Raw genomic sequence first — 13,359 nt, forward strand, 5'->3', positions numbered from 1 at the left:
ATGTAAAAGAATTATTAGCCACTTAGAAATCAGTTGACACCTGAGGCTCTGTGAATTGCTTAGTTTCCAGAAAAGGAGTATTAAAATGATGCACAATGTAGAAAGCATTTTTTCCCCCAGGCATCCACTGGAATAGAATCACTTGAATGGGGATGGGTAGTGGAGATGATTGTACAATAAAGTGACCCCTTAAAGGCACGTCTATACAAGCAACTTTTGCTGGTATAGCAGTGTTGGTTAGGGATGTGATTTTTAAGACATTTCTGTACCGGCAAAAGCCCTAGTGTAGTTGATATTGGGTACTTCTCTATATTTGCAGAAAAGTGATTTTGCCAGTTTATCACTCAGGGAACTGGTATAAACTATACCAGTGAAAACACTTTTGCCGATATAAACTGCATCTCCACTATGAAGTATAGCCATATCTGTATAGCTATATCACCAAACCTTTTCAAGTCTAGATGAGGTTTTAATCTAAAAGATTACAATGTCATAATCTCCTCCCCACCCCCAAGAATGGATTTAGTACAACTATCTCTCTTTCTCTCACCCTGTTTAATCTCACTTTATTCATTATTATGATGTATGCTGCAGTAGAACCTGGAGGCCCCAATCATGGGGGTATGGAACGGCTGCCATATGAGGAGAGATTAATAAGACTGGGACTTTTCAGCTTGGAAAAGAGACGACTAAGGGGGAATATGATAGAGGTCTATAAAATCATGACTGGTGTGGAGAAAGTAAATAAGGAAGTGTTATTTACTCCTTCTCATAACACAAGAACTAGGGGTCACCAAATGAAATTAACAGGCAGCAGGTTTAAAACAAACAAAAGGAAGTATTTTTTCACACAATGCACACTCAACATGTCAAACTCCTTGCCAGAGGATGTTGTGAAGGGCAAGAGCTAGAAAAAGAACTAGATAAATTCATGGAGGATAGGTCTATCAATGGCTATTAGCCAGGATAGGCAGGGCTGATGTCCCTAGCCTCTGTTTGCCAGAAGCTGAGAATGGGTGACAGGGGAATGGATCACTTGATGATTACCTGTTCTGTTCATTCCCTCTGGGGCACCTGTCATTGGACACTATCGGAAGACAGGATACTGGGCAAGATGGACCTTTGGTCTGACCCAGTATGGCTGTTCTGATGTTCTTAATGTCCTAACAGATAAAGCACAAGATGGGGTACCACCAAATCACAGTATGGTACAGCACAGCTGGCTTGTGATGGAACCCCCCACCCCACCCTCAGAAAGTGCCAATTAGGCACACCTGTAGAATATATGCCACTTGGAGAAGGGGAGCTTAAAAAGGTGAAACTGGCCACAAAAACAGGGAAGTTTGCCCAGGAGTAGAGAGGCTGCTAGGTACTGCTAGTGAGCTCCAATAGCAAGGGGAACCCAGCCCGAAGCAGTGTCCAGCCTTTCCTTCCCTCTCGCACTTGTTTGGAACAGACTGACACTATGAGCTTGATACAGGCAAAGGGCCCTGGAGGTCTACTTCTGCCAACAATCTGTGGCAGGATGACAGGAGTGCTTCTATGGAGTACAGACATGTGAACTGTAGTTGGGCTCTGAAAAAATCCTGGGAGTAAGGTGAACTGCTGCTGGGAACAGTGAAATTGCTCAGGATTGGGGGCTTCCATAGGGGACTCAAAGCCACAAGACCCAACAAGACTATGATCAAACCCGGGCTGAGGGTCGGAAAACTACATAACTTCTTCTATAGTATGTAGGGAGAAAAGTGGTGTGATCATGGGGGAGTTCAATATGAGTAACATATGCTGGATGTGTCATGTACTAAAACGTCCTTGGAATTTCGAAATATTATAGATGACAATATCCTAACTCAAAAAGTATTGCAGCCAACACGGTGGGATTCTATATTAGACCTTGTCTTGATAGATGAAGAGGAACTGATCACATAACTAAAATGTAATCGTAACTTAAGTACAAGTGATCAGGATTTGATCATATTTATAATGTGCAAAGAGAATATAGCCCAGACCAGTGAAATATATACTTTAACAGGGCCAGTTCCACAAAACAAAAGAAAATATGAGCCAAATAAGCAGAGAGGAATCATTTAATAAGAAAAATGTGATGCTCAAAAAATGTCCAAAAAATTTGATGCCCCAAAAGCCACAACTGAGGAAGAAATGCATACCTGGTTTAGAGAGGAAGTGAAGGCAACTTTAAAATATATACAAAAGAAATGGAAGAAAGGGGAGTTGATAGTAATGAATATAAATTAGAAGCAAAGGGACACAAGGAGAAATCTATGGCCAGCAGATTTAAGGACAATAAGATTGAGTTTTTAAAGTATGCCAACAATGATATTAATTTACTACTAGATAGAAATGGCAGAAGTATCAATAATAATGTGGAAAAGATAGAAGTGTTCAATAAATATTTCTGTTCTGTATTTGGGAAAAAACAGATGATGTAGTCAAATCATATGATAATATTCTTTCCATTCCACTGGTATGTCAGGAGAATGTTAAACAGAAGCTACTAAAGTTAGACATTTTAAAATTAGCAAGTCCAGATAACTTGCATCCAAGAGTTTCAAAACAGCTGGCTAAGGAACTTGCTGGACCATTAATGTTGATTTTCAATAAATCTTGGAACACTGGGGAAGTCCCGGAAAACCTGAAAAAAACTAATTTGCCCCTGTTTCAAAAGGGTAAACAGGATGACCTGGGTAATTATAGTCCTGTAAGTCTGACGTCAATCCTGAACAAGATAATTGAGCAGCTGATATGGGATTCAATTAAGAATCAAAGGATGATAATTTAGTTAATGCAAATCACCATGGGTTTACAGAAAATATATCCTGTCAGACTAATTATATCTTTTTATTATGAGGTTACAAGTTTGGTTGATAAAGGTAACAGTGTTGATGTAATACACTTAGGCCTGGTCTACACTAAGGGGGGGGGGTCGAACTAAGGTACGCAAGTTCAGCTATGCGAATAGCGTAGCTGAACTCGAACTACCTTAGTTCGAAGTACTCACCCGTCCAGACGCTGTGGGATCGAAGTCCGCGGCTCCCCCGTCAACTCCGCCACCGCCGTTTGCGGTGGTGGAGTTCTGGAGTCAAAGGGAGCGCGTTCGGAGTTCGATATATCGTGTCTAGATTAGACGCGATATATCGAACGCCGAGAAGTCGAACGCTAGCCACCGACCCGGACGGTAAGTATAGACGTACCCTTAGACTCCTGTAAGGCATTTGACTTGGTGCCACATGACATGTTTAAAAAAAACTAAAAAAAGAGTTAAAATTAACATGGCACACATTAAATGGATTAAAAGCTGACTAACTGTTAGGGCTCAAAATTAAATGGAAAACCAGGAATCACCATCAGATGGGTGTTTTTCTAGTGGGGTCCCATAGGGATTAGTTCTTGGCTATTTAACTTTTTTTTTCTAATGACAGAAGAAAAAATAAAATCATCACTGATAAACTTTGCAGATGACACAAAAAATGGAGGAGTGGTAAATAATGAAGAGGACAGGTCACTGATAGAGAGTGAGCTGGATCACTTGGTAAACTGGGCTCAAGCAAACAATATGCATTTTAACCTAGCTAAAAGTAAATGTATACTTCTTGGAACAAAGACTATAGGTCACACTTATACAATGGGGGACTCAATCCATAGAAGAATTGACTCTGAAAAAGCTTTGGGGGTTGTGATGAATAATCAGCTAGCCATGAGCTTCCAGTACTATACTGTGTCCAAAAGGGCTAATGAGATCCTTGGATGCATAAACAGGAGACTCTTAAGTAGGAAAAGAAATATTATTTTACTCTGTATTTGGCAAGGTTTGACCACCTCTGGAATACTGTGTTCAGTTCTGGTGTCAAGAAGGATGCTGGTAAATTGGAGAAGGTTAAGAGAAGAGCCATAAGAATGATTAAAGGATTAGAAAACATGCCATATAGTGTTAGACTCAAGAAGAGCAATCTAGTTAGCTTTAAAAAGCAAAGGGAAAAGGATGCTTTGATTAGAGTCTATACGTACCTAAATGTGGAACAAATGACAAGCGGCGTCATCGAGAGGCATTGCCCCCAAATTTCTGCGGCATTTCGGCGGCGCCGCCTCTCGATGACGCCGCTTACCTCTGACAAGTGACGTCATCGAGAGGCGTCACCGCTGAAATGCCGCAGAAATTCAGCATCATTTCAGCGGGTGCTCCACCACCGCCACAGTCCTTCATCTGGCGCCCGCCAGACGAAAAGGTTGGGGACCACTGTGCTAATATATTTAATATATAATATAAGCAGCCCCTCTGAATATCAGACAGCTTATTTAGATACCTAAATATGATTAAAGTGTCTAACTTTGGACATACAAATCTGAAAATGTTACTTGTATTTAACTAGTAAAATGATACAAATGTTTTTTTTAAAGTCTGTTTAGTAAAAAGTAGTTGCCAAAAGTTTACATTAATGTTGCAGAACGAAAATTGGAAACCTGTGTTTATACATTGTTATTGTTATTATTTTAGGTCATGGAACCAAAGGAGTGTTTGAACTTCTTTCAGGATGGCGCAGAACCAGAGAAAACCTTCCATTCAAGGATAGGGTAGCAGACACCTATTCCGATGTCATGGTCTCCTATACAATGACGAGCTCCTTGTACTTCATAGCCTTTGGTATGGGTGCCAGCCCTTTCACCAACATCGAGGCTGTGAAAGTTTTCTGCCAGAACATGTGTGTCTCCATCCTGTTGAACTACTTCTATATCTTCTCCTTCTTTGGCTCTTGCTTGGTCTTTGCTGGGCAGTTGGAACAGAACCGTTACCACAGTATTTTCTGTTGTAAAATCCCTTCAGCAGAATACCTGGAGAGGAAACCTGTGTGGTTCCAAACCATGATGAGCGACGGCCATCAGCACACTTCTCATCATGAGACTGACCCCTACCAGAATCACTTCATCCAGCATTTCCTACGAGAGCATTACAATGAATGGATTACTAACATTTACGTCAAGCCATTTGTGGTGATACTGTATCTCATTTATGCCTCTTTCTCCTTTATGGGGTGCTTACAGATCAGTGATGGGGCCAACATCATCAACCTCCTAGCCAGTGAGTCTCCAAGTGTCTCCTATGCCCTCATTCAGCAGAAGTATTTCAGCAACTACAGTCCTGTGATAGGATTCTACATCTACGAACCTCTTGAATATTGGAATGGCACTGTGCAAGAAGACTTAAAAACACTGAGCCATGGTTTCAACACAGTGTCCTGGATTGAACAATACTATCAGTACCTGAGAGTTGGCAACATCAGCACCACCAACAAAAGCGATTTTATTAGCATCCTCCAGAGCTCCTTTTTAAAAAAATCCGAATTCCAGCACTTCAAAAATGACATCATTTTCTCCAAGGCTGGAGACGAGAACAACATCATTGCTTCCCGCATGTATCTAGTGGCCAGGACTAGTGAAAACACCCAAAGGGAGGTGGTGGAATTGCTGGAGAAGTTAAGGCCACTATCTCTAATACAGAGCATCAAATTCATTGTGTTCAATCCTACCTTTGTTTTCATGGACCACTATGGTTTATCAGTAACTATGCCTGTCCTGATTTCTGGCTTTGGCATCCTGCTGGTGTTAATACTGACCTTTTTCCTGGTTATTCATCCTCTGGGAAACTTGTGGTTAATTCTTAGTGTCACCTCAATAGAGTTGGGTGTGCTAGGCTTGATGACTTTATGGAATGTAGACATGGATTGTATTTCTATCCTGTGCCTTATCTACACTTTGAATTTTGCCATAGATCACTGTGCACCCCTGCTTTACACATTTGTACTAGCAACTGAGCACACCCGAACTCAGTGTATAAAAAACTCCCTCCAAGAGCATGGGACAGCCATTTTGCAAAATATTACTTCTTTCTTTATTGGGTTGGTCCCCCTTCTCTTTGTGCCTTCAAACTTGACCTTCACACTGTTCAAATGCTTGCTGCTCACCAGCAGTTGCACACTACTGCACTGTTTTGTTATTTTACCTGTCTTCCTAACCTTTTTTCCACCCTCCAAAAAGCACCACAAGAAAAAGAAACGGGCCAAAAGGAAGGAGCAGGAAGAGATTGAATGCATAGAGATTCAGGAGAATCCTGATCATGTAACAGCAGTCTGAAAGGCTTAGAAAAAAAATAATATATATATATATATATTACAAAGCGTTGCACAAAGATGCAGGGAAAGTAGAGCAAAGATCTCAGCTGCTTGCGCTGGTCAGGTGTAACAGGGAAAAGGAAGACCAAGAAGGGGTATTTCATGACACATCAAGGTGAACTCTTCTAAACAAAATAACAAAAGTGAAAATAATCTAAAAAACTTTCTTTGAATTCTCATTCTCCACTAAGGAAGAGTCTGTGGGCCTTCAAGTGGTCTTGAATTTAAAACTCTAGCTCTAAATGTGAATTGCTCAATCTGCCACATGTAAGACTGAAGTCAGGGAGTGGGGGAGAGGAAGAGTTATCAAGATGAAAATAGGGTACGCTAGAATGGTTTGATAAAGTTGCCCAGCAAAAAGCAACAAGGGTTTCAAACGAGAAAAAATAAAGAAGAAAAGTAGGGGGGGGGGAGTAAAAATGCCATATTATTTTTCGTATTTCTTTTCTTAAGCAGGTTGGTTAAAGTAAACCTATGCACTTGGGAAGTAGATATTTAAATCAATCTCAGCCAAAGTACTTCCCAACTTGAATATACAGTGTGTAACTATATACCGCAGTTAAAACATTATCATGAATTCAGATGGTAAAGCTATACTGCCATGTGATACAGGTACTGAATATATGGGTATATAGAAGAGGAAATAAGTGTAGGCCATTTGGAAACTCAAAGCTTGGTTTCTTAAAAACTGACATTTGACCTTTCTCCCAATGTGATTATCAAGGACCTCATAACTGATGGTTATTAGTATAAATATGTTTTGATATCTGTGAATTCTGGAATTCCCCTTCCAGTAACAGATCTTAACTCAGGCCATTACCACTACAATGGTAATTGCAATTACTGCAGCATTAGCCTCTAGATTCCTAAGTTCTCAGTGTTAACATTAAATGCCGAATATTAATCAAGCAGGAGCTTTATATGTAACAACAGATCACATACTGTAGACTCAGTGATGTGATCATGCTGTGGCTGAATCAGTTCTGGAGCATGCACTGTATTGGCTTCTATATTTGGTTCAAGGTGCAAAGGTACCTATTTGCTGGTCCCTGCAATATGCTACAGGACATGGGGTTCTCTGCTTCCGTTAGTAAAACGATCAGTAGAATATGCTTTTTACCATCTGCATAAAATAATGTTTTAATGTTTGAGTGAGACTGAATGAACTTCTAGCTGTAAAGAGCCAGATCAGCCCCTTGGGGGAGTGTTTATTATTATTACTAAATAGTTGTGTGTCTGATTGAACGTCTGCAACATCAAGCTTTGTTATGGCTGTTGAAATTTAATAGAAGGCAGTAAATCTGCACTTACTGCATGACACTAGAATTATGCCATCAAGTATTACAATATGACCTTCCCTGCTTTATAAACTATACAGCTTAGAAACTCAAGAGACAGAACGAAAAGAGACTTAGCCATTTTTTAAGTTAACCCTTAAGGCCAAATTCTGTCCTCAGTTATGCCATGTACATCTCCCATCTCAAATAGTGTTTTAAAAGGGCTTGTTTTATATGCTCTTAAATGCAATCTCGCGTCACATCAACGAGTGATATACAGTGTTGTTGTAGCCGTGTCAGTCCCAGGGTATTAGAGAGTCAAGGTGGATAAGGTAATATCTTTTATTGGACCAACTTCTATTGGTGAGAATGACAAGCTTAAGAGCTCTGTGTGGCTTGAAAGCCTGTCTCTCACCAACAGAATAAAAGATATTACCTTACCCACCTTGTCTCATCAATGAGTGATGTCTTTCTGAATATATGGGATCTGTCTGGACACTATATAAATGAAATGGTAATGGGGAAAGTTTGTTATGTCCATTTTAGGATTCCTTTAAAAGATGTCCAAGCTGTTTACCTCTGGAACTGTGATACACTTGCACATATTTGTGTTCATAGTTGGCTTACTCTAGATTTTAGTGTCGATCTGCAAAGAGAGTTACTGATGTGTGTGTGTTCACATATTTCTCTAGAATGCTTTCTACGTGGTGCTCATTCACTGTTCCATAATGCCTCTCTTCCCTTCCTGCACTGATTTATGTTTAGGTGAACCTGAGAAATTCCACTTATCCCACAAAAAGCCATCTGTTCCCTGGTTCTGAAAGTTCATTAACTCCTTCTCTCACTAGGGAATGCAATTTCCCCTTCTTCTCTGTGTTTTTCTGAGGTTTCCATTACCATTTGCTAAACATTGGCCCAACCACTATATTATATACATAGGCAAAACTCCCTTAAAACAATAGCAGTTCTTGCCTGCAACAGGACTTGAGGAATCATGGGCCCTATAGTACAAAAAGAGATGGGTCCAAATTGGAAAATTGGAATCCAGATGCAAAGTTCAGGAGCACCGAGATCCAGGGTTTGGCCCAAGATATAATGATATTGGGGCTATCTGCACAAGTTGAGATCCAGATAAAAACTCTGTTAACGTTTGGGTGGTGGGGAATATTTGGATTTGGGTTTTGGTTTGGACCCATCTCTAATTGTAAGGCATTACTGACTTCAGTCTGTACTTTTAAGATGTGTAGCTTCCAGCCCTTAAAAGAAAATTCACCAGTACCTGGCAGCCTTTCCCCACTAAACCTGAACCTCTAAGGCACAACTGTGAAGTTTGGGGGATATTTTTGGATGTGTCCTCCAAAAATGCAGATCTCTCCCTGTGAAAACTGCTAGTGTTCAACCCTGCTGTTAGGAAGAGTGTCCTAATTATTCCCTCCTTTTAAAAAAGACATTAATTGTATCAAAGTGAACAACATTTTGCATTCTCATAAACATTTCTAGATACCTTGTGGAAGAGAAAAGGAGAAAACATTGGAAATTTGTCTTTCCACCCTTTAAACGTAGTCAAATTCTCCAGTGTAGCTAAGATCAGACTTTGACCTTTAACATTTTGCTGCATTTATGCAGAACTGTTCAGGAGGTTGTGATGAGGACATTTTTCATTCTGTAATTACCCATTGCACTTTCCTATTCCAGCTAATCTAATCCTTTATCATTTATGTTAGAACTATGGGATTACCTAGTTCTGGACCTAGGGTTATTTCATACATTATTACTTAATAGAGTAACAATTTTTAGGGCCTATTTTGGTATGAATGCATGGCATTTTGCATGCATAATTTTATTAATACTAAATAGATTTTCAAGATACTGTTTTCAGGGTTATTGTTCTCATCTTTTTATTCCATTTTATTCTTTAGGAAATTACTCACCAACCTTTTATGCTTATCCGGGTTTATTTGTGCATCCCAGACTCTTACATTTTCTCTAGTGGGAAAAAATAGGAATGTATACGCAGTACAGTAGTTCGGTATCATTTGATCTGCTATTTTTCCATCTTGGTACCATATTCTGTTCTTAAATTACACAGTGTGACTCTGGCATAACTCCTAGGGTTGCTAACTTTCCAATCTCTCAAAACTGGACACTACAGCTATGATCAAAATTTTCTGCCCCAAATACTTACCAGCATCTACATTGTCAAACAGGCACAACACAGACGCGCCAGCAGCAGTGGAGATACTAGCAAGATACAATTACTAATGGGATGGATGAGGGGGGCCACAGGGAGAAGGGAAACTGGCTTTGACTTGCCATTGTTGGCATACAGTTCAGAGCAAACAAACCCTTCCATCTGTAGCAGCACTTGCGTTCCAAGGCAGAGCCCAAGCACCTGGAGGGGGCTCCAGGCCTTCGTTCTCCACAATGTCCTGCCCTGAAATGCCACTTTGATAGAATGGCTTCAGATTGAAAGTGCAGGGGCTTCCTTTAACGATCTCCCCCAGCAAAGCAAAACAACTATGAGCTGCTGGGACCAGCAAGGATGCTGGTACCTTAACCCGAGCCACACTCAACCAAAGGCTCAACTCACCAGAAAGAGAAGAGGGAGGCCATGTCTCTCCTGCTCTGTCCAGCGGGGGCTCAGAGACAAAGAGTTTGCAAGGAGTGATGGCGGCAGAGCTTTCTGCAGCCAGGGAAGGTTCCCGAAGGTGGGCCTTACACAGCCCCAGGAGCAGCCCATGCAGGGGAAGAGGAAGTGTCTTTTCCCCAGCCTGGCCAGGACTAACAGCAGGGGTCCCTCCAGCTCTGCCCCTCCCCGGCTCTGAGACCAGTGCTTGGGTTTTAAAGGGGCCTTGGGCTGGTTGGGGGTGGGAGGAGGGGCGACAACAGAATTGCAGTAACTGGACTTCTGGTGTCCAGTCAGTACTTCTGAACAGAGACTGTACAGGTCCTCTTAAAACTGGACACCTGGCAACCCTAGTAACTCCATCAACTTCAGTAGAGTTACTCCATATTGAACTAAGATCTGACCCATTGTCTTTAAGGAGGTACCACACAAAATCTGTTTGATATAATCTCCACACATTTCCTGAACTACTCAATTTAGTTTTTAATTTACTATTAATTTACTATTAATTATAATACTAGGTTGTGGGGTTTACTGCTTAATTGTTTTTTGATACACATTCAAAACAGAACAAGGTCCTGAGTGTTTCTAGTTCCCACTGATGTCCCTGTGGGTACTAAGGCCAAGCAAGGTTAGACCCTTCATGAGCAAAGATAGGTATGCAGTGCTAGGAAAAGACACCACAACATGATGAGATGGGGAAATATATTCTTCATCCACCCAAAACCAAAAGTATGGGAAGAAAGTTAAGGCTCTGACACAACACAACAAAAGTTCACTAGGAAGGAAATTCAGCATTAAAGGAGAACGAGAACATGTGTGAAGCATGTCATGTGAAATATGACCTAAGTCCTGCAATGCCATCATATAAAGGGAATACAGACACTCTAAGGCTAAATCCTGACCTATCCCGTAAGAGGATTTTGAAGGTGGGAGCTATGCAAGCTTTGGGGAGAACAGAAGCATCTTGTCCTATTCCCCCAGCTCATCCATCTACCCAAAATACCCCAATAATTGCCCTAGATAGAAGAGCACTTCAGAACAAGGGGTGACAGACTCCTCCACCCCATGCAGGCTCTCTGCAGCCTCGTCTCCCTTTGGAGCAGGAACATGTCATTATTGTTCCATCTTGGACTGCACACACTCTTGGAAAGGACAGCCAGGATTGCTCCCTGCATTAAGAAGGGTCCATATGGAATCCACATCAAACTGAGTGTGCAGACTAGAATATGCCGCATTTGTATGCAGCGCAAATCCCCATTTTAAGCACCATAAGCTTTTGGGTGCTGAAAAATAAGTACAAGGTGCTGAGTGTCTGCAGCTCCCATGCAAGTTATCGGGAGCGCAGAGCACTTAGCAGCTTGCAGGAAGCATTCAGCACTTCAACGGGTGGGGGGGGGTGTCTTTGGGATTTTTTAGGCATGTCCTTCAAGATGTCTTCTATTTCCCACATCAGAGCCCCTACACAGCCCACCCCTCCTGACAGAAAACAGAACTGGCTACAGGTTCTCCCAGAGCCCGTTGGTTCTGAAATTTCAGTCAGTTAGGAGGTGGTTCTAGGAAGCACTGGGAAAGTCTCCCCTCCCCACCCTAGAGGCTAAGCATACTGTCCTGTAGTGCCCCCGTTCATGATACACACACCCCTTGCCCTGGAGTAGGAAGCAAAGAACCAAATTCAAGACCCAGATTTACATTCCCCATGGAGCAGTGCCTAATGCTGCCACTAGACCACAGCGTCAACCTCATTTTAGTTCCAATGTACAGATCTTCTGCTATGGCCAACAGCCTGACTGGGTGTTCTGCCTAAATCTCGTAGCCAAGGAGGAGTGCTGGAGTTCATCTTCGGGCGCTCTCTTTGTTCTCCCCATGCTATAACCAGCTCCCCCTAGTGACATGTATATAGAAGTGTTCCCATTTTCTCTCTACCTCCCCAGTGGAGGAGCAGAAGTTTTTATTGGCCTCTCCCTGAGGCCATTTTCTCTTTGAGGCTAGGCCATGCCCCTTTCTCCCCTCACACTCCACCTCCACCTCCCTCGCCCCCAGCTCTCCAGTTCAGATTTCACTAAGGCCATGCCTACCATAAAAAGTTAAGTGACCTATGTTAGGCCGACTTACAGCCACGGCAGTTATTACTGTGGTGGCTCATGTCCGCACTGCCCTTCTTCTGTGGGTGGTGCACATCCTCACCAGGAGCACTTCCACCAACTTAAAGGAGGAGGGGGCGGCGAGCCTGAGCCTTCAGCTCTGTGCAGAGCTCCCCACAGGAGCTGGATTGCCTTCAGGCTCTCAGCTCCCCACGCTGAGCCGGGCTGCACCTGCCCTGCGCCCCACTCCCAACCAGGCTGCCCCCCAGACTCCCAGCTCCCCACTTTGGCAGCCGGGCTGCCACCTGGGCTCCCAGCTCCCCATTCCCTGCTGGGAGCCTGGCTGCAACTTGACTCCCTGCCAGGAGCCTGGGTGCTGCCCCAAGGCTCTTAGCTCCCGGCTGGAAGCACAGGGACTGTCCCCCAGGTTCTCCGCACCCTGCCTGGAGCACAGCTGCCCCCTCAGCACTTAGCTCCCTGCTGGAAGCACAGCTGCCCACCCCGAGCTCTCAGTTCCCCTCTCCCTACCTAGCATGTGGTCCATGACTGGGGCACCTCGGTGCTACGGTAATTCAAATAATAATAATGAGCTACATTCTCTTGTGCACAGCCCCACTAAAGTAAATGCGGGTGCTTGGATGCAGCTAAGGGCAGAAATGTGGCCCAAAGCAACTAGCTCTCATCAGTGTCCAATAAGCTACAAAATTCCCTTCAAACAGAAATGGGTTTTGTTTTTAAAAAAAGCACAGAAAAATCATAGGCAACCCCCAAACTTCCATTCTTTCTGCACCTTTGCATCTCAGAGAAAAAACAATGACTTTTTCTTTGAATTTTTCAAAAGTAATTGCATCTAGCTAGGACATTTTGGTGCCAAGTTTCTGTCCTGAGCCCATTTTTCCAGCTGATTTATAAATTTCTAGAAATAGAGGTTTGTCATGGATATGCAGACACAACTTTAACTACAGAAGCATGAATGCCACCTCAATAACAGGCGTTTTAACTTTAACCCCTCTGCATCTGCCCAAGGCAGTGCTTTATAAAAGGAGATTTATAATGGCGTCCCCATTATTTGTAACATGCATCTTCAATAGCTGCTATGCAGTAGTAGGGGTGCAGCATAATGTAGCCTTGCTGGACTTGTATTGGGCCAGTGTGTACTAAAGCGATGACAAGGGATAACATTAATA

General features: G+C 42.5%; 1 protein-coding gene across 3 annotated transcripts in view; it reads left to right on the top strand.

The window, feature by feature from the left end:
- PTCHD4 (patched domain containing 4) overlaps positions 1 to 6,147 on the top strand; it is a 124,083-nt gene extending 117,936 nt beyond the window's left edge. For all 3 annotated transcript variants that reach the window (XM_039531994.1, XM_039531995.1, XM_039531996.1), the window contains exon 3: positions 4,514 to 6,147. In XM_039531994.1, the coding sequence (XP_039387928.1) occupies positions 4,514 to 6,147 (1,634 nt within the window). The remainder of the gene's footprint in view (positions 1 to 4,513) is intronic.
- Positions 6,148 to 13,359: the final 7,212 nt, after the last annotated feature.

Source organism: Mauremys reevesii, linkage group 3 (genome assembly GCF_016161935.1).
Source record: "Mauremys reevesii isolate NIE-2019 linkage group 3, ASM1616193v1, whole genome shotgun sequence".
Lineage (NCBI taxonomy): Eukaryota > Metazoa > Chordata > Testudines > Geoemydidae > Mauremys > Mauremys reevesii.